The following is a 22,974-nucleotide window of genomic DNA, read 5'->3' as shown; positions in this document are numbered from 1 at the left end:
ATATTAACACCCTGAACTTTAATGCCACCGGTCCTTCAATTTTTTTTGTTTTACATTTGCTAAGTGTAAAATTAATTTCACAATTTAAGAAACATATTTTCACTGCAATTTAGTCAGCTTTTTCCACAATTTTGAAGGCTCAATCGGGCTTTTGCTTTTCAACAGCGGGATGGAAAGCCCTAAGGCCCAGCAGGATAAATGAACTCTAGATTCCTTTGTCTTATAAACATAAAGATTCTCTGAGAGTGGTCAGTCACAGGCCAAAATATGGCTTACTCTTTCTTAAATCACCAAGTTTGGTTGTTTTTAGAGTTACTCGATGTTCATATTCATACCCTGGCGGTTTGCAGGTTCTCCCTCCTCCCCTCAGAAGCTTTAATTTGCACAGGGAAGCAGTGTAAGAAAGCCACACCGACTTCAGGCTAGAGCCCCGAGGCTTATGGGCTCAGACCCGGACCCTCCGACAGAAACCTCGACCCACTTCCCACCCCGGCTAGGAAAGGACGGCAAAGCCTCCCAGTGTCTGGCTGTGGCTGCTTCTCTTTCTCCAGAGGGGAGGAAGCGAAAGCAGGGAAGGCAGTGGGCTTCTGGGTGGCCAGTCCAGCTTCCCCAAGTCCCAGCAGCGCTAAGAGGAGCGCGCTCTGGCTCGGGCACAGCTGGCGCGGAGCCCCGCGGCCCCCGGGGAGGACACAGCGGGGGACTACCCAGCAACTGGGGAGGCGAGGAGGAGGCGCAAGGAAAATACCCGCCCCCGGTCACCGGGTGCTTCCTCTTCCCCTACACCAGCTTTAAAACGAAACCCTGAGAAGGGGAGCAGAGGGGGAGGCTTCGGAGGCAGACGGGTCTGCAATTCATATTCTGAGCAGCAGCCAGAGGATGGGGACCTCCCTCCCCATTTTGGAATGGCCCTCTCAGCGGGGGAAACCAGTCCCAGTATCCGATTACCCAACCTCTTCTGCACTTTCCCAACCTCACTGAAACAGGTCTGTCAACTTTTTGGGCCAACCTCTCCACATGTTTCTGTCAATAACACACACACACACACACACACACACACACACACACACACACACGCGCGATGCTAAGATTTGTGCCACAGAAACAATGGGATGAGATTTAGGGCAGGGAGGGACCTCAGAGTTCATACTGCCCAACCCCTGCATTTTACGGAAGAGGGGAAAAAAAAGGCTCGGAGAAAGGAGTGACTTGCCCAAAGTCACATGCTTGTCAGAGCCAGGATTTGAATTGGGGTCCTCCAAGCCCAAATCCTGGGTGCCTTTCACTGACTGTACTACTCTGCCTCCCCCAAAAATGAAAAGTAAAGATCTTTTAAACGCAAAGTAGAATTTTCTGCCATTTATCTGGCATAAATGTCACTGCAATCAAGTCATATTATGAAGGACAAGTAAGAAGCTGCTTAGAATTAATGGAAAACTTCCCCTTTCTTCCTCCCTCCTCCAAGGTCTGGAAAGATGGGATACGGAACCTGCAGTCTGTCTCAAGGCCACATGTGGCCTTATCTAGGTCTTTGGGTGCAGCCTTTTGACTGAGTCCGAGTTTTACAGAACAAATCCCTTTCTGTGAAGTATGGATTCAGTCAAAGGGCTACACCTGAGGACCTAGAGGGCCACATGTGGCCTTGAGGCTGCAGGTTCCCCACCCCTGAAGTCCAACAACCTTCCTGTTTCATATGAAAACCTGGGGCCCAGAAAGACAAAATTTCACTGTTCCAATCTCACACAAACCAGTTGGGAGACCAATGAGATTATAATTCTCTGGATCATCAAGTCACTGCTCTATCACTAGATCAGAAGAAGGAGGCAGGTTTGGGTTAAATTCCACAGGCCACTAAAAGTATATTTTTAATCTAATGGAGACACAAATGCCAGAGATTTCGTATCAGACACTAACCAGCTCTGTGATTCTGAACAGGACACTAAAGCTTGGCCTCCACTTTTTCATCTGTTAAATCAGAATAATAATAATAGCACCTACCTCACAAAGTTGTTAGGAAGATGAGATAATTTTTGTAAAGATCTTTGTTAACCTTAAAGCATTATAAAAGCACTAGCTATTATTGTTAGTATATCAGGTCCTGCTATGGATAGCCACTACTGGCACCTTAAATATCCTTAGAATTATACAGGAAGGGACATTAAAGATCATCTAGTAATAGGAGACTTTTTTTTTTTTTTTACAGAAGAGGACTCGGTTCAGAGAAGTGAAGTAACTTGGTGAGATCCCCCATCTCGTCAGTGGCAGAGTCGGAGCTGACCCAAGGCTCCTAACAGTGTGACCGTGCTCTTTCCACTGCACTGTTCTGCCCCAAATTTCCTATTTCGAACACAATGAATTCCAAGTGTCTGATTTTTACATGGGGATGGTCAAGACCTAAAGAATTCCAAGTGTCTGATTTTTACATGGATGGGCAAGACCTAAAGAATTCCAAGTGTCTGATTTTTACATGGGGATGGTCAAGACCTAAAGAATTCCAAGTGTCTGATTTTTACATGGATGGTCAAGACCTAAAGAATTTCAAGTGTCTGATTTTTACATGGATGGTCAAGACCTAAAGAATAAATGTAATTTCCTATAAAATCGTAACCATTTAGTATATTCTAAATAAATTTAAGAACATACCATAGGGAAAAAAAGACATTTAGAAAGTGGTATCAGGTCTTTCAAATGTTTTTCCCCCAAGGTGGGGTCTTACACACTGGACAAAGTATAATATTGGTTATATGGTATCCTTTTTGATTTTACTGTTCATGACAACCTAGCAATGTGAAAGTGCTGAAATATTACAATTAGGGTTGCTATAGAAATGATTAGATAATAAGACCAGTAGCTATGTCTGAAAAATAGCAGAAAAACAATCTAATATGGAATCTCCAAACAGAAATACAGGGTGCATTGTTTTACAAATGTGGAGAGGCACCATTCCCCATAACAATCGCAGGAAGATCCAAAAGTCATTTTCATTTCCTTTTGTTTTAGTTTCATATTCAAAATTGTCTTGTCTTTTCAGGAAACACCAGAAAAGGATCAAAGAAGACACTACAGGAGGGAGCTCGAGGAGACGTGTGTAAAAGGGGGAGGATTCAGGAAGGGCCCAGAAGGATTTCCTTACAGAAATGTGAGCCTGGATTTAAAAGTGAAAATTGCTTCAGAGATCATCTGGTTCAAACTCTCTCCTTTTATGGATGAGGAAACTGGGGTCCCAAAAGATAAAGTGACTGCCCTAAGGTCTGGAAGTAGCAATTGGCAAAGTCAATTATGTGAAACCCAGCTCCTCTGACTAAGTCTAGTACTCTGGCCCACAGCCCACAACACTCCAGGGTATGGCTGGAACCAAATTAAAATGTAATTAGGAAACATTTAATAAAATAAAATGCAATAAAATTAAAGTTACATCAGTATGTGGCCCACAAGGACCCTCTTGTATGGATTTGTGGTCAATATTTCTGTGAGTTGAACACTACAGCTCAATCTCATACTGATGCTCTCTTCACCAGAAGTCCTAATAGTGAATGGGTCAAATGCACTATTGGCATTCCAGTCTTGTCTTTCCACTCCTGGATATTGCAGATTTATGGCTTCTGCGTGGGCTTAGGATTTCATTGCAAGTACACTATTTATGGGTATAGAAACTAATTAGTGATAGGTATTTATAAGAAGCTGATCCAGGTCTGTGGCCAACCACGGCTTAGAGAGTCTGCTAAGATTACTGTGAGAAATTAGTCCAAGATCCAAAACATGGATCACAAACTGAGATTTTATAACAACAGTATAAAGAGTTCTTGATTTGGTGTCAGAAGGCCTGTGTTAGAATACTGCCTCAAACACTTAAAGCTTGTTATGACACTGGACAAGTCATGTTATCTCTGGGCTTCAGCTTCTCTATCTATAAAATGGTTTGGACCAAATGATCTCTTTCACCTCTATGAGCCTTTGACCTGGATCATCATACTTATAGTTTCCCCATTTAATTCTCTGTTTTGGTCACAGAGTGGGGATGACTGGTTGGATCCCTAACCAGTTTAATTTAGAGTGTACAGAAATAAGTAGAGCCACAGGGATATTGGCCTAATGGCATTCCTGGATATTGCTCCTTTTCCCCCTGCAATTTCTACCACTGGGCTAAAGTCACAATACTCAAAATATGTATTGAGCACCTGCTGTAGCCAGTGTGCTTTCTTAAATGCTGATATACAAAGAGGTCTCTGCTCTCTAGGAGCTTATGGTCTAATTGGGAAGATGGCATATAGAGAGAGATAAAAAGAAATAAGAGAAAGTAGCATATGCTGGGCAACTAGATGAAGTAGTGGATAAAACACTGGGCCTGGAGTCAGGAAGACCTGAGTTCAAATCTGGTCTCAGAAATTTACTAGCTGTGTGACTCTTGTCACAAGTTATTTGTTTGTCTCTGTTTCTTCATCTGTAAAATGGAGATAATAATGAGCACCTACCTCCCAGGGTGACTGTGAAGATCAAATGAGATAATAATTGTAAAGCACTTAGCACAGCACACAATAGGCACTATATAAATGTTAACTATTATTATTGAGAGCTTATAAACAATAGCTACTAAAGAGGGAAGTGATAACAACTAAGCATCACCAGGAGCTTCCTTCCTATTTCTAACACTGAACATGCTCAGGAAGAATCTTTAACTCTAGCAAAATCTCCCTAAATCTTTCAGCAATAAACACTGAAGCATGATATATAAAAAAGGAAATAACAGGGATCAAATAAATACTTCTTGTCTCACTACCTACTGCCACAGGATGTCCCTCCCTTTTATTTTTTCATATTCTCATAAACCATACAAAAGGCTAGGCCTACTTATTGTTTGGGAGAAAGAAGAAAAGTGGAGCTGGAAATGGTATGGGCATTTCTCAAAAAGGGTCTTTATGGCTTGCTTTTTTAAAAAAATCCTGCACTAAAAAAGTTCAGGAACCTAATAGTTAGGAACATGACTTAATTTTCTGTTCAATGAAACCTTATGCTGTTCAATAAATGCCTGAAACCTTAGCACACAAGGCTGATGAGTAGAAAGGGCATTGTAAACCTACTTACAATAGAAATGTGAATTATTCTCCCTAACCAGATTCCCAAAGGTTAGGAACCAGCCTTATTTAATCTCTGCAGCTCTGTGAATGTTGGCTGAACTGAATTAAAATAATTAGGAAAATCATACAACCAGGTTACTGGAGGCATAGTTTTGCTCTTTCTTTCCAGAGACTGGATGCTAAGTTGACTAAGGCTTAGACTTTTCACTAGAATAGATGTGTCAGCAGCTGTTCTTGGCTTAAGTACAATTTGGGAAAGTAATTTCAGCCATCCTACAAGGCCCTCTTTAACTTTAGTTAAATATGAATGTTTAAATAAACTAATAAGTACATTTCCAGCATTGTACTGTTCCATTTTATTTCTAGTATGTCACCCAATATCACTAAAACAAACAAACAAACAAAAACAACACCACAACAACTTGGTTATTAATAAGATTTGTGATCATTAACTTCAGATAAAGCTCTTAGCACAGTGCTTGGCACATAATAAGTGCTATATAAATTTTATAAATTATTTCTATAATACGTTAAGGGTAAAGTAATTTTTAGTATTATCACCCCCCATTTTGCAGATGACATTGAGGAGATAGAATGGATAAAACATTGCATTATGGCATAGTGAAAGAATACTAAATTTTGAGTTAGAAGATCTAGAGTTCAAATCCTGATTCTTGTTACCTGTGTGTAACTTTGCAAGAGTCACTTCCTCTTCTCTGAGGTAAAAGACCTTAGCTTCCTCATCAGTAAAATGAGGGGTATGACTACATGACCTTTGAAGTCTCCTTCCAGCTCTTAACTTGTAAAAACCCTCATAGTGAAATTAAAGTAGCTGTAAATTTTGCCCTCTCACTTACTAGCTCATTCTTACGCCTGGTATCCTTGCAGTTTTTTACGTCTCAGAGGCAATACATAACTAGAGGGGAAAAAGCTGATTTATAAAGAAAGACATGAGAAAGGGAGGAAGAAAGAAGGACAGACAGAAGTCAGGGAGATTTCCACAGAAGGGCTTTAAGCTACAGTTTAAAATTGCTTGAGTAGTCATTTAGCCTTGTGAAGCTTTCCAGATATGAATGGGAACTAGCAAAATCCTGCATAATTATGAAGATGTACTATGTACTCTGATCCACTGGCACAGGACTGTGAAGTTGTTTCTTATAGTCCTGCTTTTAATTTCCCTGAGGACACCTATAGGTTGTTAGGAAAATGTTTGCAAGTTACAACTCGTTTCATTAAAAGTAATTGTGATGAGTCCAATGAGAGACTAAATGAGCTTTCCAAGACTTCCAGGGCTCCCTTTCCAGCAAAGATGTTTAATGTTTTACTACAAATGTTTTTAACAAAAGTTTAAAAATCAGATATAATTTTACTGCTATGCTCAATGAAATTTCTTATGCTGCTAAACATTTGAAATAATATGGTGGACATTTCTCTCTAGATGGCCAATGTCAGAGACCACAATCACTCTCCAGTTCATATCTATTATCCTATCAACAGGCTATGAAAATTCAAGCTGGGCTAGTCAGAGTTCTACTGCTCTTCTAACAAATAGCAATTATCTTTTTTAATAGTGGAGATTGGAGAGTTTCTTAAACTTAAGAAATCCATCAAATCTTGCTCATTCAGTATCTAAAAAAGCACGAAAATATATTAAAAGGAAATTTGGCATTAAGAGTTCCTTTTATATTTTTAACCTACCCCTGAACTATCAAAGTGATACTTGATAAGAGAAAGCTGGCACAGTAGACGGCTCTGGATCTGAAGTCAGGAAGTCATCAACAAGCATTTAAGTGTCTGCTATGTGCCAGGCATTGTGCCAGGCATTGGGGATATAAGGAAAGGCAAAAAGACCAAAACAAACAATCCTTGTTCTCAAGGAACTCACAAATCTAAGGGGAAAACAACATGAAAACAACTATGTACAAACAAAATATTATTTTTGTTGTTTCAGTTGTGATCCCATTTGGAGTTTTCTTGGAAAAGATATTGGAGTAGTTTTCCATTTACTTCTCCAGCTCATTTTACAGATAAGCAACTGAAGCAAACAGGGTTAAGTGACTTGCCCAGGGTCACACAGTGTCTGAGACTGGATTTGAACTCAGGTCTTCCTGACTCTAGGCCCAGCATTCCTCTATCAACTGCACCATCTAGCTAATCACAAACAAGATATATACAGGAAAATTGGAGATAATCTTAGAAGGAAGGCACCAGGCTTAAGGAAGACTGGGAAAGGATTCTTGCAGAAGGTCAGCTTTGAGCTGAGATTTAAAGGAAGCCAGATAGCAGAGATGACGAGGGAGAGATTTCCAAGTAAGGATGACAGTCAGTGAAAATTTCTAAAGTTGCTGTATCTCTAAATTCAAATGAACTAATATTTATTAAATGCCCTCTGCAAGAAGTGCTAGGAAGATAGAAACTTTAGTTAAGATTGTCCTCACCAAGAAATAGAGTATACATCCTAGAATATACCTTAAGTTTACAAGTTTACTATTCAACCTACACAGCATTTTTACAAATATTTTATTTGACCTGAGGCAGAATTTTAACTGAGCACTTTCTGTCTTCTAAATCCTAAGCTCTATCAACTGTGCCACCTAGTTACCTCACTGAACTTCCCAGGTTCCTCATAGGTAAAATGAAGGGGTTGGACTAAATGCCTTCTATGGTTTCTTCTTGATCTAAAACTATGATCCTATAGATTACAGTACAGAATAATAAACCCAAATGAAGTGAAAGTGGCATTAGCACTGATCTGCAAATATGTAAGAATTTCAAGGAGGGCATTTCAGTCACAGGAAATGGCAGGATCAAAGGCATAGAAGGATATTTAGTGTGAACTTCAGAGGGTTGGCAGGTGGTTCACCTTGGCTAATATCATGAAAAGTCAACCTGCTGTTAAAAAAATTTCTTTTTGCATCATAATGTACTGTAACAAGAAGTAAAATCTTGCATTGTTACTGAAGTAGCACATGGAAGTTAGAAACCATGATATCCATTATACTGCCCAGAAAAAATATCACTAAAACAAAGCTATTTTCATATCCCAGCAGATGGCTCACAGTAATTGTGCCTTGTTGGTCTGGTTATAATGAATGATACACAGTTCATCACCTCGTACAACAAATATTTGTTTTCAGTTTGTCTATGGAACACACCAGCTCTCTTTAAGAAAAATGTTTTTGATATATGATAAAAAGAGTGTAAACATAATTCACTTGTTCCTCAAAGGAGCATCAATTTCCTCAATTCAATTTGCCCAATCACTTCCATTCCAATTAGACTCTTGGGACTTCTATACAGCAAAACTAAGGCCTGAGGATTAGAAAAAGGATCCAAAAAGACCTCACAGTGTTATCAGGAAGCCACCACCCTAAATTATAATTGTATTACACTTCCTCCTCACCTCTACAGAAGAAAGTCCCTTTCCTTCTTTAATACTTAGCTCAAGTATCATCTTCTGTATGAAGCTTTTGAGCTCCCCAATCGCCAGTGCTGTGCCTCCCAAACTACCTTTTGTTTATCTACTCTGTGATGGTGAACACTGAACCTGAAGTCAGGAAGACCTGAATTCAAATTTGACCTCTGACACCCGCTAGCTGTGTGAACATGGGCAAGTCACTTAACAGCTGATTCAGTTTCCTCATCTGTAAAATGAGGATAATAATAGCATCTACCTCCCCAGGTTGTTGTGAGGATGAAATGAGATAGCTGTAAAGCACTTAGCACAATGCCTGAAACAGAGTATTATATAAATGTTAGCTATTATTATGTATTTGATACTATATTTTTTGTATGTACTTGTTGTTCTCTCCAGTAGAACATAGCTTCCTTGTAAGAAAGTATTGTTTCATTCTTTGCACTTATACTAGCTCAGTGTCTGACACATAGTAGGTAGTTAATAAATGCTCGTTAATCAAATGACTGAACATCTTAATGTTTTATATGACAACAAGTGATATTGTAATGACAAATTAGACTATCACCTTTCTGTTTGTGAGTCCTGAAGGGCAGCTGGAAAAAATATTTGTCAGGGATGCTGCCTGTCTCCTGCAGAATAAGGCATCCTACAGGGAACAGGGTATACCAGTTCCAGATGACTAAGAAATGTCTATTCCTGGAGGGGAAAGGGTCGGTTCAGGCTATAGCAGTTTGACAGAAGCAGCTTTTGAGAAAGAGCCAGATCTCTTAGCTCTAATTCGATGTTCAGCATGCCACCTTTGGTTCTATTATCTGGTCTTGAGTGGACCTTTTTCCCAGGTTAGAATCTACTGTACAGACAACCAGTCCAAGTGCTCAGGCCCAAAATAGCATTCATTATAAATGAACAAACTGGCATTCTTGTTTGTAAGTCTCTAGTGAATTTGGTTAGTGTGAATATACCTCCATGGCTGAACTTTAAAAAAAAAAAAAAAGAAAGAAAACTTTTCAAAGCTTCAAAGCCAAGGGCCAAACCCTTAATTAGAATAACCCCAAAGGGCAGCTATTCAGTGAAGTCCACTTTGAAAGAGTAAACCAATTTTAATTCTTTAGTATATTAGACACTAAAATAAAAATCAAGAAGATATATGACAAGGGGCAGCACATTACAAGTATTTGCACCCAAGAGGAGTCTGGCAGTATTCTAGACTAGTAGGTACTGGCAGACCTCAGCAAAAGTTAAAGTAGGTAAAATCTGTCATCAGTGCCCTCCTGACCCAGTCCCTTTCCTTTCCCCCTATTAACTCTGAGCAGACCTCCCCTCTTCCATACTTTTGTTGCTGTTATTCAGTCGTTTCTGACTTTTCATGACCTTATTTGGGATTTTCTTGGCAAAGATACTGGAGGGATTTGCCATTTCCTTCTCCAGCTCATTTTATAGATGAGGAAACTGAACCAAACAGGGTTAAGTGACTTGCCCTGGGTCACACAGCTAGGAACGGCCTGAGGCCAGATTTTAGTTCAAGTCTTCCTGAATCCAGCCCTGGTGTTCTATACCTACTGCACCATTTAGTTGCTCTATGGCAGAATGCCCATACTAAAGATCTTAACTCTTCATTAAGATAATGGCTTTCAGTTTAAGATATAAACATAATCATGGTTTGAAGTACAGTAAGGCTCTTTAAAGCCAGAAAACAGTAAGGTGGTAGATGGTGATGTCAATTTTACCTGGGGTTTAATTCTGGAAGTGGTTCAGTTGAAGGAGGGTTGCCCCCACCCTCCTTCTTCTACCTCAAAATAATAACCATCAAATTTCCATTCTTAATCCTTAAAGGAGTTAATATATAAAAGGTTTTCCTTTTTAAGCCAGGAGCTTGTTTCCAGAGGGCAGGAATTGTTTTCGCCTTCCTTTGTATTAGCTTGCCTCTGACTTTAGGCCTTCTATCTCCTATTATGCCTGTCCCCTAAGGGACAAGGAAGATGAAGGTTGGTAAAGAACAGGGCTTCCATCTCCAGAAGTGAGATCCAAATTATTATTATTTTTTTTAATTCTGGAAAACTTTTTATTGTAGGTGAAATGGGACACAGCTAGACACAGTAAGTTAGATGATTCCAATTTTGTTGGCAACATCTAAAGCATCGTAGTCTGGAGCAAGTTGGACACCGGACTTCTTCTCTCCATTGGCCGGATCACTGTGTTGACCTTGGCCCTGTCTTTACAACCTGCCTAATCTGATGCTTGCTGGCTTTGACAAGCACAATGAAGACTAGGGTGTTGCTGTCCTCTATCTTCTTCATAGCAGAACCAGTAGTCAAAGGAAACTTATTGATGGCATAGTGATCAAGCTTGTTTCTCTTAGGGGCACTTTCCCAAGGGTACCTGGGATGCCTTCGAAGTCTTAGTGTCTTGGGTTGGCAGAAGGTGGGGGATGTTCAGATCTTCTTCTTTTTGTGGCTATGGACACCCTTCAGCACCACCTTTTGGCCTTTAAAGCATTGGACTTGGCTTCTGTCTTGGGGGGGACAATGGCTTCCTTCATCGCCTTCGGAGCTATCTTGGGGGAAAGGTATGAGGTTCAAATTCTGTCCCATTTTCAGAGGGAAGATGGGTGAAATGGGTCCTGTCAACTGACCCTCTATTTCCCATCTTGTGCTTAGCTTCTCCTTTCTGATCTTCAACCTCAATCCCAGTGATTCTGAAACTCTGTAGGTCATCATCCAAACTCCATTTCCCATCCCCTACCATCTAATTCTTTATTCCCATTCCCCTCAACCCTCCCACCCTAAAATCTGGAGCAAATACTACACAACCTTTCCAATATACCCTCTAGAATACTGGTTCCACAGACAACAAACCTTCCTTCATCCTAGATCTTTTCATTTCCCATTCCTCCCATCTTCTAGCAATCACTGAAATCTGGACTCTCCACAAAGCCTCCCTGGTCACCCTTTCCAGTATTGGCTGCATTTTCACTCACTCCCCTCAGCTTACTGCTTGAGGTGGGGGAGTTGGAATACTCCATGCTCCCCATTGCCACGTCCAGGTTCTCCCCCTACCTCTGTCACTTAATAACCTTTCCTCTTTTGAGGTTCATGCTATTCATATCTACCACCCAATCAAAATCATGGTCTTTATCTACAGAACTCCATGTCACTCCCTGTTCTTTCTCACTGAGTTTAGTACCTGGCTCACAATTTTTCTCTCCTCTCCACAACTCTTGCCTTCACACTAGGGACTTCAACATACATAGTGACTCTCCCTCAAACACCCTAACCACTCACTTCCTCCACCTACTAACTTCCCATGATCTACTCCTTCACCCAGACTCAGGCACATACAAAGATGGCAACACCTTTGATCTAACCACCCACAAAAGTGTGCCACCTCCATGCTCAAGAATTCTGAAATCCCCTTATCTGACCATAACATATGTTGGCTTTCTGACTTTTTCTTGGCCCCCAAACCCTACTCTTCATCCACACCTATCATTCTAATCCCTTAGACCTTCAATTCTCTCCCAGGCCATCACCCTGGCACAGCTACCCTCTCCTTTATCTTTTTTTTTTTCTTTTTGGAGAGCAATTGGGCTTAAGTGACTTGCCCAAGGTCACATGGCTAGTTTTTGTGTTAAGTGTTTGAGGCCAGATTTGAACTTAGGACCTCCTGACTCCAGGGCTGGTGCTCTATTCACTGTGCCACCTAGCCGCCCCTCCTTTCTTTATCTGAATCCCATGGTGAACAAATTAAACTCTATACTATCCTCTTTTCTTGAGTTCTCCTTTCCTTATCGTAGCAACATTTTTGCCCTACTAACCCTCAGTCTTGGATCACTCCCAACTTTTGCCACTTTTGCTCCAACCTGCACAGTTTTTGTTTGTTTGTTTTGTGGAGACAATCAAGATTAACTGACCAGCCCAGAGTCACAGGGGTGAGTAAGCACCTATGGCCGAATCTGAAATCCTAACTCCAGCGCCAAGGCTCTAGATACTTAGCCACCTGACTGACCCCCTACACCACTGAGGTGCCCCATACACGGAACCATTCTGACCGGCTTCACAACAAATTTATGTTGCAAAATGTCAACTGGGCCTTCGCTGCCATTAGGTAATCCTGCAACACCTCCCTTCTCAACTCTCTATCCCAGGCCCCAGAGTCAGGAGGACCCAAGTTCAGTTCCAACCTCAGACACAACACCCACGCAAAAAAACTAGCAGTGTAACCTTGGGCAAGTTACTTAACCCCAACTGCCCTCTAAAAGGCAAAAAAAAAAAAGAGCTGGTCTAGATGATAGATATTCATCAACATTTTTTTTCATGGTTGGATAAGTAGGCAAAACTTTTTTAAGAGGTTATAGATTTTACCCAGGAGGCTCTGGAATGTTCCAGAGCTTGATGTAATTAGCATGTTATCTGCACACCAACTACATAAAATCTCCCTTTAACTTGGACCCTGCAATGGATCTTTTTCCCTATGACAGTGGAGAGTACCTCTGACAAGTAGACATCTCCTAGTTTTATGCTTCACCAAATAATATGATCAGAGAGTTATTTAACAAGGTAATAATACATAAGGATTTTGTCTTTGGGGAATTAATCAGGACTTACTACTATTTTTACTATCTTAATAATAACACATTTGAAAGGCAGTGTGGAATAGCAAATAAATGGTCTGCCAAATTCTCTAAAACTGTGTTATGTACAAGATTCTGATCTGCATTTTTAGAGGAAGTTTCAATGCTAGGAGGGCTTTATACCAATGAAATCTTTTTTTTTTTTCTTTTTGGAGGGCAACTGGGATTAAATGACTTGCCCAAAGTCACATGGTTAGTTTTTTGTATCGTGTCTGAGGCTGGATTTGAACTCATGTCCTCCTGACTCCAGGGCCAGTGCTCTATTCACTGCGCCACCTAGCCACCCCCCAAAGAAATCTTTGTAGGGAACTTCTCTAAAAAAAAATCTCATTTCTGGGGTGACTAGGTGGCGCTGTGAGTAAAGTGCTGGCACTGGAGTCAGGAGGATCTGGGTTTGGATCCAGCCTCAGACACTTAACACACACACACACACACACACACACACACACACACACACACACACAACCTAGCCATGTAACCTTAGGCAAGTTACTTAACCCCAATTGCCCTCCAAAAGGCAAAAAAAAAACCCCAAAACACCTCATTTCTAAGATACATGTGGAATTGATTCAAATTTGTAAGAATAAGAGCCACCTAATTGATAAATATGAATAAGTAGTTTTCTTAAGAAGAGATTCAAGCTAACAATAGATGAAAAAAATGCTCCATTTAACTAATAATTATAGAAATGAAAATTGAGTTCACTTTGAGTTTCTACTTCATATTCATTAGATTGACAAAGCTGACAAAAGAAAAATGGGAAATGTCAGAGAGGCTATGGAAAAATAGGTACATTGATATACTGTTGGTGAAAACTATGAACTGGTCTACTCATTCTGGAGAGAAATTTAGAACTATGTCCCAAAGTTACTAAATTGTGCATATCCTTTGACTAAATTATAGCACTGCTAGGCCTAGGTCCACAAGGAGATGAAAAGAAAAGAAGGAGGGGTGGCTAGGTGGTGCAGTGAATAGAGCACCAGCCCTGGAGTCAGGAGGATGTGAGTTCAAATTCGGCCTCAGACACTTGAGTGACTTTGGGCAAGCACGTAACTCCAATAAGCAAAAAAAAAAAAAAAAGTTAAAGAAAAGAAGAGAGGGGAGGGGAGGGGGGAAAGGAAAGGAAAGAGAAAACATAAATGTTTTAAAAAATTAGAGCATCTTTTTTTTTTGGTGGTGGCAGAGAACTCTAAATTAAAGGGGTGCTAATCAATTAGGGAATGGCTGAACAAATTATGGTATATTGATATAATGGAATACTATTGTGCTGTAAGAAATGATGAAAGAAGTAGTTTCAGGAAACCTTGGAAGATCTGTATGAAAAAATGCAGAGTGTAGTGAGCAGAACCAGGAGAACAATTCATACAAGAATAAGACTGTAAAGACAGACAACTTTGAAAGACTTAAAAATTCTGATCAATGCAATGACTAACCATGACTAACCATGATTCCAGAGTACTTATCATTAAGAATGTTACCTATCTCCTGAAAGAGAGATGAAGGACAATATGATGAGATAAACATGGTCTACATGGAAATTTGTTTTGATTATGATTATGCTATCAGATTTCTTTTTGTTATTTTTTCCCTCGGAGATTTGAAGGAGGAGAAAAAAAAGATTTTATTATTTGAAAACAAATTTTTACTCTAAAACCTCTCTTAGGTATAAACTTATTGTAATGTAGAAAGGCAGTGTGGTTTTGGTTAGACTTGGTCATTGAGACATTGATTTAAACCCTGTCAACTTTACTAATTATGTGGAAATGGGGAAATTGCTCAATATCTCTGAACCTCCATTTCCTCATCTGTAAAATGGGAATAACACCTGTAGTACCTGCTTCACAGGATTATTATGCAGCTAAACTGAAGTGATATATGTAAAATTTTATACACCTCGAAGCATTATAATATATAATGCATATATACACATAAAGTGGCAGTGATGTTTTTAGGGGAGAGGAGAGTGGTCCTAACTCATAAATTCATTGTTGTAAGGCACTCCCAGTGTAGAAACTCCCCTAACAATGCACATCACATCTTGTCAGTAACTTATAGTTTCAGGGATCTAGGCCAGTCATTTACCAAGTAGACCACATTGTCTTCCAAAAGTTAGTTATCATTATTAAATTAGTAAAAATAGTAGTAAATTCTAATTACTTCTCAAGAGACAAAATTCCAAATGACCAAACAAACTGAATAGGGTTTTCACTGTGATTTCCTTTCATGCAGGACTTTCAAACTCTGTCCCAGTTTTCAAAGATTCCTACTCTGCCCCGGACAAAAAAAAAAAAAGTACATTTTTCTTATTTATGAACAGATATTGGAGAGCAGAGTCATTCTTGGCACTTAGTTATAATCAACTGCTTTTGAGAGTTTTTTTTTATCCTCAGAGCAAGCTGAATATGTTGTTTTTTAATTTTACTGAAGCATTTAGAATTTTACACCAGTCATTTCCTGATATATCTCTCCTTATACTGACATAGCAACTGTAACTGGCATCACTGGCAACAGACTGCACCTATGTTCCTCCATCTCTTTACCACATGTATTTCATCATCTGTCCTTAAGTGTTCTATGACACAACCGATCAACTCTCTAAAATGACAGCCCATACTTCACTTTTCAGGATGGTGGGGGGAGGAAGGAGAGAAGCATTTATTAAGTGCCTACTATGTGCCAGGCACTGTGCTAAGCACTTTATAAATATTATCTCATTTGACCCTCACAACTCTGTATAGTAGGTCCTATTATTACCCTGCATTTTACCGTTGAGGAAATTGAGGCAGACAAAGGTTAAATGACTTGCCCAGGGTCATACAGTTAGGCAACATCTAAGGCTGGATTTGAACTCAGGTCTTCCTAAGTGCAGGCCCAGTGCTTTTTCCACTGCTTCACTTAGCTGCCTCTTTAGCTATGGATGGAGAAAAAGAAATTCTTTTGTCTTGACATGATATCTAGTATGATGAGAATTTTAAAATAAAAGACCAAACAATGTGTGGATTTGGATGCTTATAGGTTATGGTATAAGGGCAAGTCAAAAGAAGCTGTCACAACACAGGAAAATGATGGTATAGGCTAAAAGCCACCCCAGCCAGGCTCTCTACTCCCTGAATTAGAGGAGAATCAGCTTCTCTGTGCTCGCACCAAAAGGTTAAAAGTGGGAAAATTACTCCATCAACTACCACACTCTTGGACACTAACCTTGCCTCACTTCCAGCATTTCTCCAACAATAATATCTTTTTTTCTCTCATCCTGCCTTATAGAGCAGACACAGCAATATTATTAGACTTTACTATCATGAAAGCATTTGAAGGATCTATTTATTTATGTATATGTAATTGATAACAATTATAATAGCAGTCTTATGATGCTCAGTTAGCTTGGAAGAAGTTTGAAACATTATCCAGCCCCTTCCAGTTATAGTTGTATTTTAAAAATAACCATTATTGATATCCTTTGTTTTCATATCACATATCTCAATATATCCTTTCTCTACTCCCTCCAAGGAAGTAATACTTTATAATAAAGAATTTTTTAAGAGGCAGAAAGAAAAAAAATGTTTCACAAAACTAACATACTAGAAAAATCTGATATTTCATGTATACCTATATATACCTACACTTATGGTCCCCCCAACTTCCTTTTTAAATTAATTAAACAAATCTATTTTCTCTTCTACTCCCAGCTACTGGAGTAAAAACAAACAAAAAACCCTAACCAAAATCTTTGGAACAAATATGCAAGTCAAGCAAAAGAAATTCACTCACTATATCCAAAAAATATGTCTTATTCTGTACCCTGAGTTCATCACCTGTATTAGGAGGCAGTCAGCATTCTGTACCATGAGTTCCTCTCAGAACAGACAGCACTGTGTTGTTGATCACTGTTCTCACTTATCAGGGATGGTTGCCACCCTTTCCCCCTATCCCCGGATGCTTCTGTAGACTCTTCCTCCAGTTCCAAATCCTTGAGACAGAAAAATTGGCATCAGTTTTCTAGTTGGTCTGCTCTACTTCTACCATACAGTTTGTCCAAAATCAATATTTTTTAGGGGTGGCTAGGTGGCACAGTGAATAGAGCACCAGCCCTGGAGTCAGGAGGACCTGAGTTCAAATCTTGCCTCAGACACATAGCACAAAAACTAGCTGTGTGACCTTGGGCAAATCACTTAACCCCAATTGCCCTCCAAAAAAAAAAAAAGGAAAACAAAATCAATGTTTTTTGCCCTACTCCCTCCTCCTTTAGTCTCTGGAGATATAAGGAGGTCCTTTTCTTTGGGGCCCCAGATCCACTTTCTTTGACTTTTGGACAAAAGAAATGTGTAGCTACCTCCATCAATAACCGTGCTGGCACTCGTTCCTTGGAACTGGCTTAACAAATATTTCTTCAGAGATAGAGTCAAGATGGTACAGTAAAGGCAGGGACTCGCCTAAGCTCTTCCCCAGCCCTTCCAAGTGCCTTTAAAAAATGACTAAACAAATTCTAAAGCAGCAGGACCCACAAAAAGACAAAGTGAAACAAATTTCCAGCCCAAGACAACTTGGAAGGTCAGCAGGAAAGGTCTGTTACACCAGGGTGAGAGAGGAGAGCAGCCCACTGCAGGCTTCATCAGTACAGACTGGGCCCCAACAAACCAAGAGTAGGCCTCAGAGTGACTAAATCACTGGCAGCAGGGGTAGCTTCCAGACCTCTCTGACCACAGATGCCAAAGACCAAGACTTAGAAGGTCAGCAGGAAAGGTCTGGTTTTACACACGCACCTGAGTGAGAGCGGAGTACAGTCCAGCACAGATCACACCAGCACAGTTCTTGGGAGTGACTGAATCAGTAGCAGCAGTTGCAATAGCTGCTTCCGAAGCTCTCAGCCCATAGATACTAAGGGGGGTTGAACAACCGGTCAGAAGATTACAGGACTCCTTTTACTAGCATTGAGGCAGGCCTCTGTTGCTTTGCCCATACTCAGATCCAGGTTACAGTTGTGGGTGGCAGTCCCAGTACATGGAGGAGCACCAGCACAGCAGATTGTGGCCACAGTGGAGGGGGGCCCTTCCTCACCATTCCAGGTCAGAAAAAGATGCTCGTGGTCACTCACAGACCAGAGCACAAGCCAGGAGAATAATAAACACCTCTCCTTATAACACCACCTTGAAAGAACTGAAAACTTACAGGTTCCTAGAAGTATCTAAGAAAACAGCTGCACAAAACCTCTGAAGCTTAAGATAGTGCACCCTCCGTCCTGGAAGCAGAGTCCTACTTAAACAAGAAGTTAAAAGTCAACTAATAGGCTGGGCAAATAACAGGAAAAAAAAACCCCTGTGACTATTGAAAATTATTATGGTGATAAGGGATATCAAAACACACTCAGAAGAAGACAACAAAGTCAAAGCTCCTATATCTAAAGCCTCCAAGAAAAATATGAATTGTTCTCAGGTCATGGAAGAGCTCAAAAAGGATTTTGAAAATCAAGAGAGGTAGAAGAAAAATTGGGAAGAGAAATGAGAGTGAGGCGAGAAAATCATGAAAAGAGAATCAATGGCTTGGTAAAGGAGACACAAAAAAATACTGAAGGAAATAACAACTAAAAAAAAAGACTAGGCCAAAAGATCACTGAAGAAAATAATTCCTCAAAAATTAAAATGGAGCAAATGGAAGTTAATGACTTTATAAGAAATCACGAAACAATAAAACAAAACCAAAAGAATAAAAAAATAAAAGGCAATGTGACATATCTCACAGGAAAAAACAACTGACCTGGAAAATATATCCAGGAGAGATCATTTTAAAAATTATTGGACTTGGGTGGCTAGGTGGCTCAGTGAATAGAGCACCGGCCCTGGAGCAGGGAGGACCTGAGTTCAAATCTGGCCTCAGACACTTAACACAAAACTAGCCATGAGACCTTGGGCAAGTCACTTAACCCCAATTGCCCTGCCTTCTCTTCAAAAAAGCAAAAAAAAAAATTTGTTGGACTTCCTGAAAGTCATGATCAAAAAGAGCCTAGACATAACCTTTTAAGGAATTATCAAGGAAAATTGCCCTGATATTCTAGAACCATTGCACAAAATAGAAAATGAAAGAATCCACTTATCACCTCCTGAAAGAGTTCCCAAAATGAAAACTGCCAGGAATATTACAGCCAAATTCCAGAGTTCCCAGGTCAAGGAGAAAGTATTGCAACCAGAAAGAAACAATTCAAGTATTGTGGTGCCACAGTAAGGATAATACAAAGACTTAGTAGCTTCTTCCTTAAAGGATAAGAGGGCTTGGAATATGATATTCCAAGGTCAAAGGAGGTAGGATTACAATCATGAATCACCTACCCAGCAAAACTGAGTATAATCCATCAGGAGGCAAAGAAGACATTCAAAGAAATAGAGGACTTTTAAGCATTCTTGATGAAAACACCAGAGCTGAACAGAAAATCTGACTTTCAAATATAAGATTCAAGAAAAGCATAAACAGGGAAACAAGAAAGGAAAATCATAAGGAGCCTAATAATTTTAAACTGTTCACATTTCTACATGGAAAGATGACATTTGTAACTTATAAGACCTTTCTCTAATATTATTAAGGTAGTTTAGGAGATTATATAGACAGAGGGCACCGGTGTGAGTTGAATATGAAGGGTTATATCTAAAAAATAAAATTAAGGGGTAAGAGAGAGGAATGTACTAAGAGGAAGAGAAAAAGAGAGGTAAAGTGGGATAAGTTATCTCACATAAAAGAGGCAAGAAAATGCTTTTACAGTGGAGGGGAAGAGGAGAGAGGTAAGGAGAAGTTAAGTGAACCTTATTCTTAACAGAACTGGCTCAAAGAGGGAAAAACATACACACTCAATTGGGTATAGAAATCTATCTTACCCTAAAAGAAAGTAGGAGGGGAAGTGGAAAAGAAAAGAAGTGGGAGTATTGTGGAAGGGGGAGTGACAGAAAGAAGGGCAGATTAAGGGAAGGGGTAGTCAGAAGCAAAACACTTTTGAGGAGGGACATAGTGAAAGGAGAGAGAATAGAATAAATGGGGAGGGGGAATAGAATGGAGGGAAATACAGTTAGCAAATATAACTGTGAAAAAAATTTTGATGCAAGTTTCTCTGATAAAAGGCCCCATACACATAGAGAACTAAGTCAAATTTATAAAAATAAGAACCATTCCCCAATTGATAAGTGATCAAAAGATATAATCAGTTTTCAGATGAAGTAATCAAAGCTATCTTTAGCCATGTGAAAAAATACTCTAACTCATTACTGATTGGAGAAACGCAAATCAAAATTATTTGGAGGTACTATCTAATACCTATTAGATTGGCTGATAGGTCAAAAAAGGTAAATGACAAATGTTGGAGGGGATGTGGGAAAAATGAAACTTTAATGCACTGTTGGTGGAGTTATGAACTGATTCAACCACTCTGTAGAGCAATTTGGAACTAGGTTCAGTGGGCTATAAAACCATGCATACCCTTTGACCTAGCAATACCATCACTAGGTCTGTATCCCAAAAGAGATAAAAAGACAAAAATGAAAAGAACCTGTCTGTACAAAAATATTTATAGCAGCTCTTTTCTGGGGGTAAAGAATTCAAAGCTGAGGAGAAACCCATCAATTGGGGAATAGCTGAACAAGCTGATTATAATGGAATACTATTATACTATACAGAATGATGAGCAGGATGCTCTCAGAAAAACCTGGAAAGACTTGCATGGGCTGATGCAAAGTTAAATGTAGTATGTAAAAGTAACAGCAATATTTTACTCTAATCACCTGTGAAAGACTTAGCTATTCTCAGCAACACAAGATCCAAGACAACTCTGAAGGCCTTATGATGAAAAATACTATCCATCCCCAGAGAAAGAACTGATGGTGTCTGAATAGAAATTGAAGCATCCTTTTTTTTAAACTTTCTTTTTCTGGAGGTTTTTTGGGGTCAGTTCTCTTTTTACAACATGACCACTAAGGATATGTTTTGCATGACTATACATGTATAACCTGTATCGAATTGCTTGCTTTCTCAATGAGGTGGGGTAGGGAGGAAGGGTGAGAATTTAGAAATCAAAAGTTTTAAAAACTAATGTTAAAAATTATTTTTACATGTAACTAGAAAAAAATAAAATACTAAATCAAAGCTTTATGAAAAGTAAAAAAAAAAAACCAACTCTCCATCCAATTAGTAATGAAGCATTTTTTATATATGACTCTGTGTTAGTGATTAGGGAGGGATACAGATACAAAAAGGCACTGCTCTGTTCATAAGGAACTTATATGGGGGGTTTGGGAGAACTTGGAAAGCTAGAAGGAGAGGATACATGTACTTAGATAAATGTAGTTGCTCTTAGGAATTGTTTTCCCTCCACCCTTTTCTCTTAAGCCCTTTGCTGAGTCTCCCTTTTCTGGCTCTTCTTCTATTTCACATTCCAGATTATTTCTTTAGGAGTCTGTCTGCCCTTAGTGACTATGTCTTCTGGAAGGCTCTGTCCCTAGTCTTCAACTTTTAATCCTTGTTTCTCTTTATTCAATTCATTAATGAAATTTATTAAGCATCTACTTGTAATGGGAATGGGAATTTGAAGATCTTCCCTGCCACTTAATATGAGTAGGGGGGAAATTTGAAGACCTTTTCTGCTTTGAAAGTAAACTCTGACCCCTAATAGGTTGAATGTAATCACATGGAGCCTGTGATGGGAGGGGTTTGCTAAAGGGTGGAGCAGAGTCCACAGGAAGCTGGGAATCACAGGAAGAGAGATGGGTAGGAGAGAGAAGATGCTCAGGCAAGGAGTTAGGTTTGTTGAGTAAATATTGATCTTATATTGGTTTGTGGGAAGGCTAAAGGATGTTGTGGCTCTCTGTGTTATTATGGTGTATTAGCTTCTTTGCTATTATGATGGAATCAGCTTACTGATTTTGGGATTTGGTTTTCTGGTTTCTAAATAAATGTTTTGGTTCTGTGCTCTACATAGAGAATCTGTCATATTTTGTGATCAAGCACTATAGAGAACATTTGTAGTCATGGTCAGTGCTGTAAATAATGCACTGGCACTACAGTACTAGTGGCAAGACATTGTGCAAGGAGTATGACATGGTAAGTCCTGTGCCCTAGGAAGAATTTTTTTTTTTTTTGGCATCTGAGTTCAGGATCAATTGAAGACTGGAAGTGGGGAGGCCATTCAAGAGGTTATTCTAATAGCTAAAATCAGATGTAGATAAAAGCAAAAAATTTAGAATTTAGAATTTTATTGATTTGGAGTAGGTAGATTTTCTTCACTTTACTGACAGGTTAGTCTACATGTGAAATTATTTTGAGAGAAAGGACTAAAAATATACTATATTGGAGTACGGTGCAATCAAAAAGTATTATTTTTCCGTGATTACTATGTTAAAATGTGCCTTTTATTAATTCCTCCCAGTATCTCTGAACAAGGAAATAATATTATAATTTTTATTACACATGCCTGAAATATACAAATACAGTACTTCCCCTATGGAGGAACATGCTTAATTTTTAAAGAGTTTTAAATTATCTAAAATTAACAATATTATTTTAAGGTCCAATGAAGGCTCATTTTAGTAGCTGCTTATATTGTTTTGAGAAGAATCATCATCTTGGCTTTTCTCTTTGTGTATCTGAAAACCAGACTGGTGGTCCAAGTAGGAAGGGGTTGTAGAGAACACCTGCTGTGTAGGTGGGGAAAGTCACTATAAGCAGCAAGATCCAAGAAATTAATGACAGTGTAGGGGCACATGAAACTACTAATTCCACCTGCTCCCATAAGAATCCTCTCCTCTTAAACACCACACAATCCTGCCCCAAACAGCTGTTACTTTCTTTCCATATATGCTATATACAGTACATATATATGTGTG

The 22,974-nt window shown here is 39.4% G+C and overlaps 1 protein-coding gene across 7 annotated transcripts in view; it reads right to left on the bottom strand.

Moving 5' to 3' along the window:
- TANK (TRAF family member associated NFKB activator) overlaps positions 1-22,974 on the bottom strand; it is a 90,329-nt gene that overhangs the window by 52,060 nt on the left and 15,295 nt on the right. The window contains exon 2 of one of the 7 annotated variants that reach the window (XM_069079957.1): positions 16,933-17,087. The exons of 3 other annotated variants lie outside the window; for them this stretch is intronic. In XM_069079957.1, coding sequence (XP_068936058.1) covers positions 16,933-16,965 — 33 coding nt within the window. In that variant the 5' untranslated portion in view covers positions 16,966-17,087. Of the gene's footprint in view, positions 1-16,932; positions 17,088-22,974 lie in introns of those variants that run through there. 3 more of the 7 variants (XM_069079958.1, XM_069079962.1, XM_069079963.1) reach the window with 3 other exon arrangements.

Source organism: Petaurus breviceps, unplaced genomic scaffold, assembly GCF_028583685.1.
Source record: "Petaurus breviceps papuanus isolate PSGF00001 unplaced genomic scaffold, PetGlider_PUasm1.0 91133, whole genome shotgun sequence".
Taxonomy (NCBI): Eukaryota; Metazoa; Chordata; class Mammalia; order Diprotodontia; family Petauridae; genus Petaurus; species Petaurus breviceps.
This window is presented reverse-complemented; position numbering and strand designations above follow the sequence as displayed.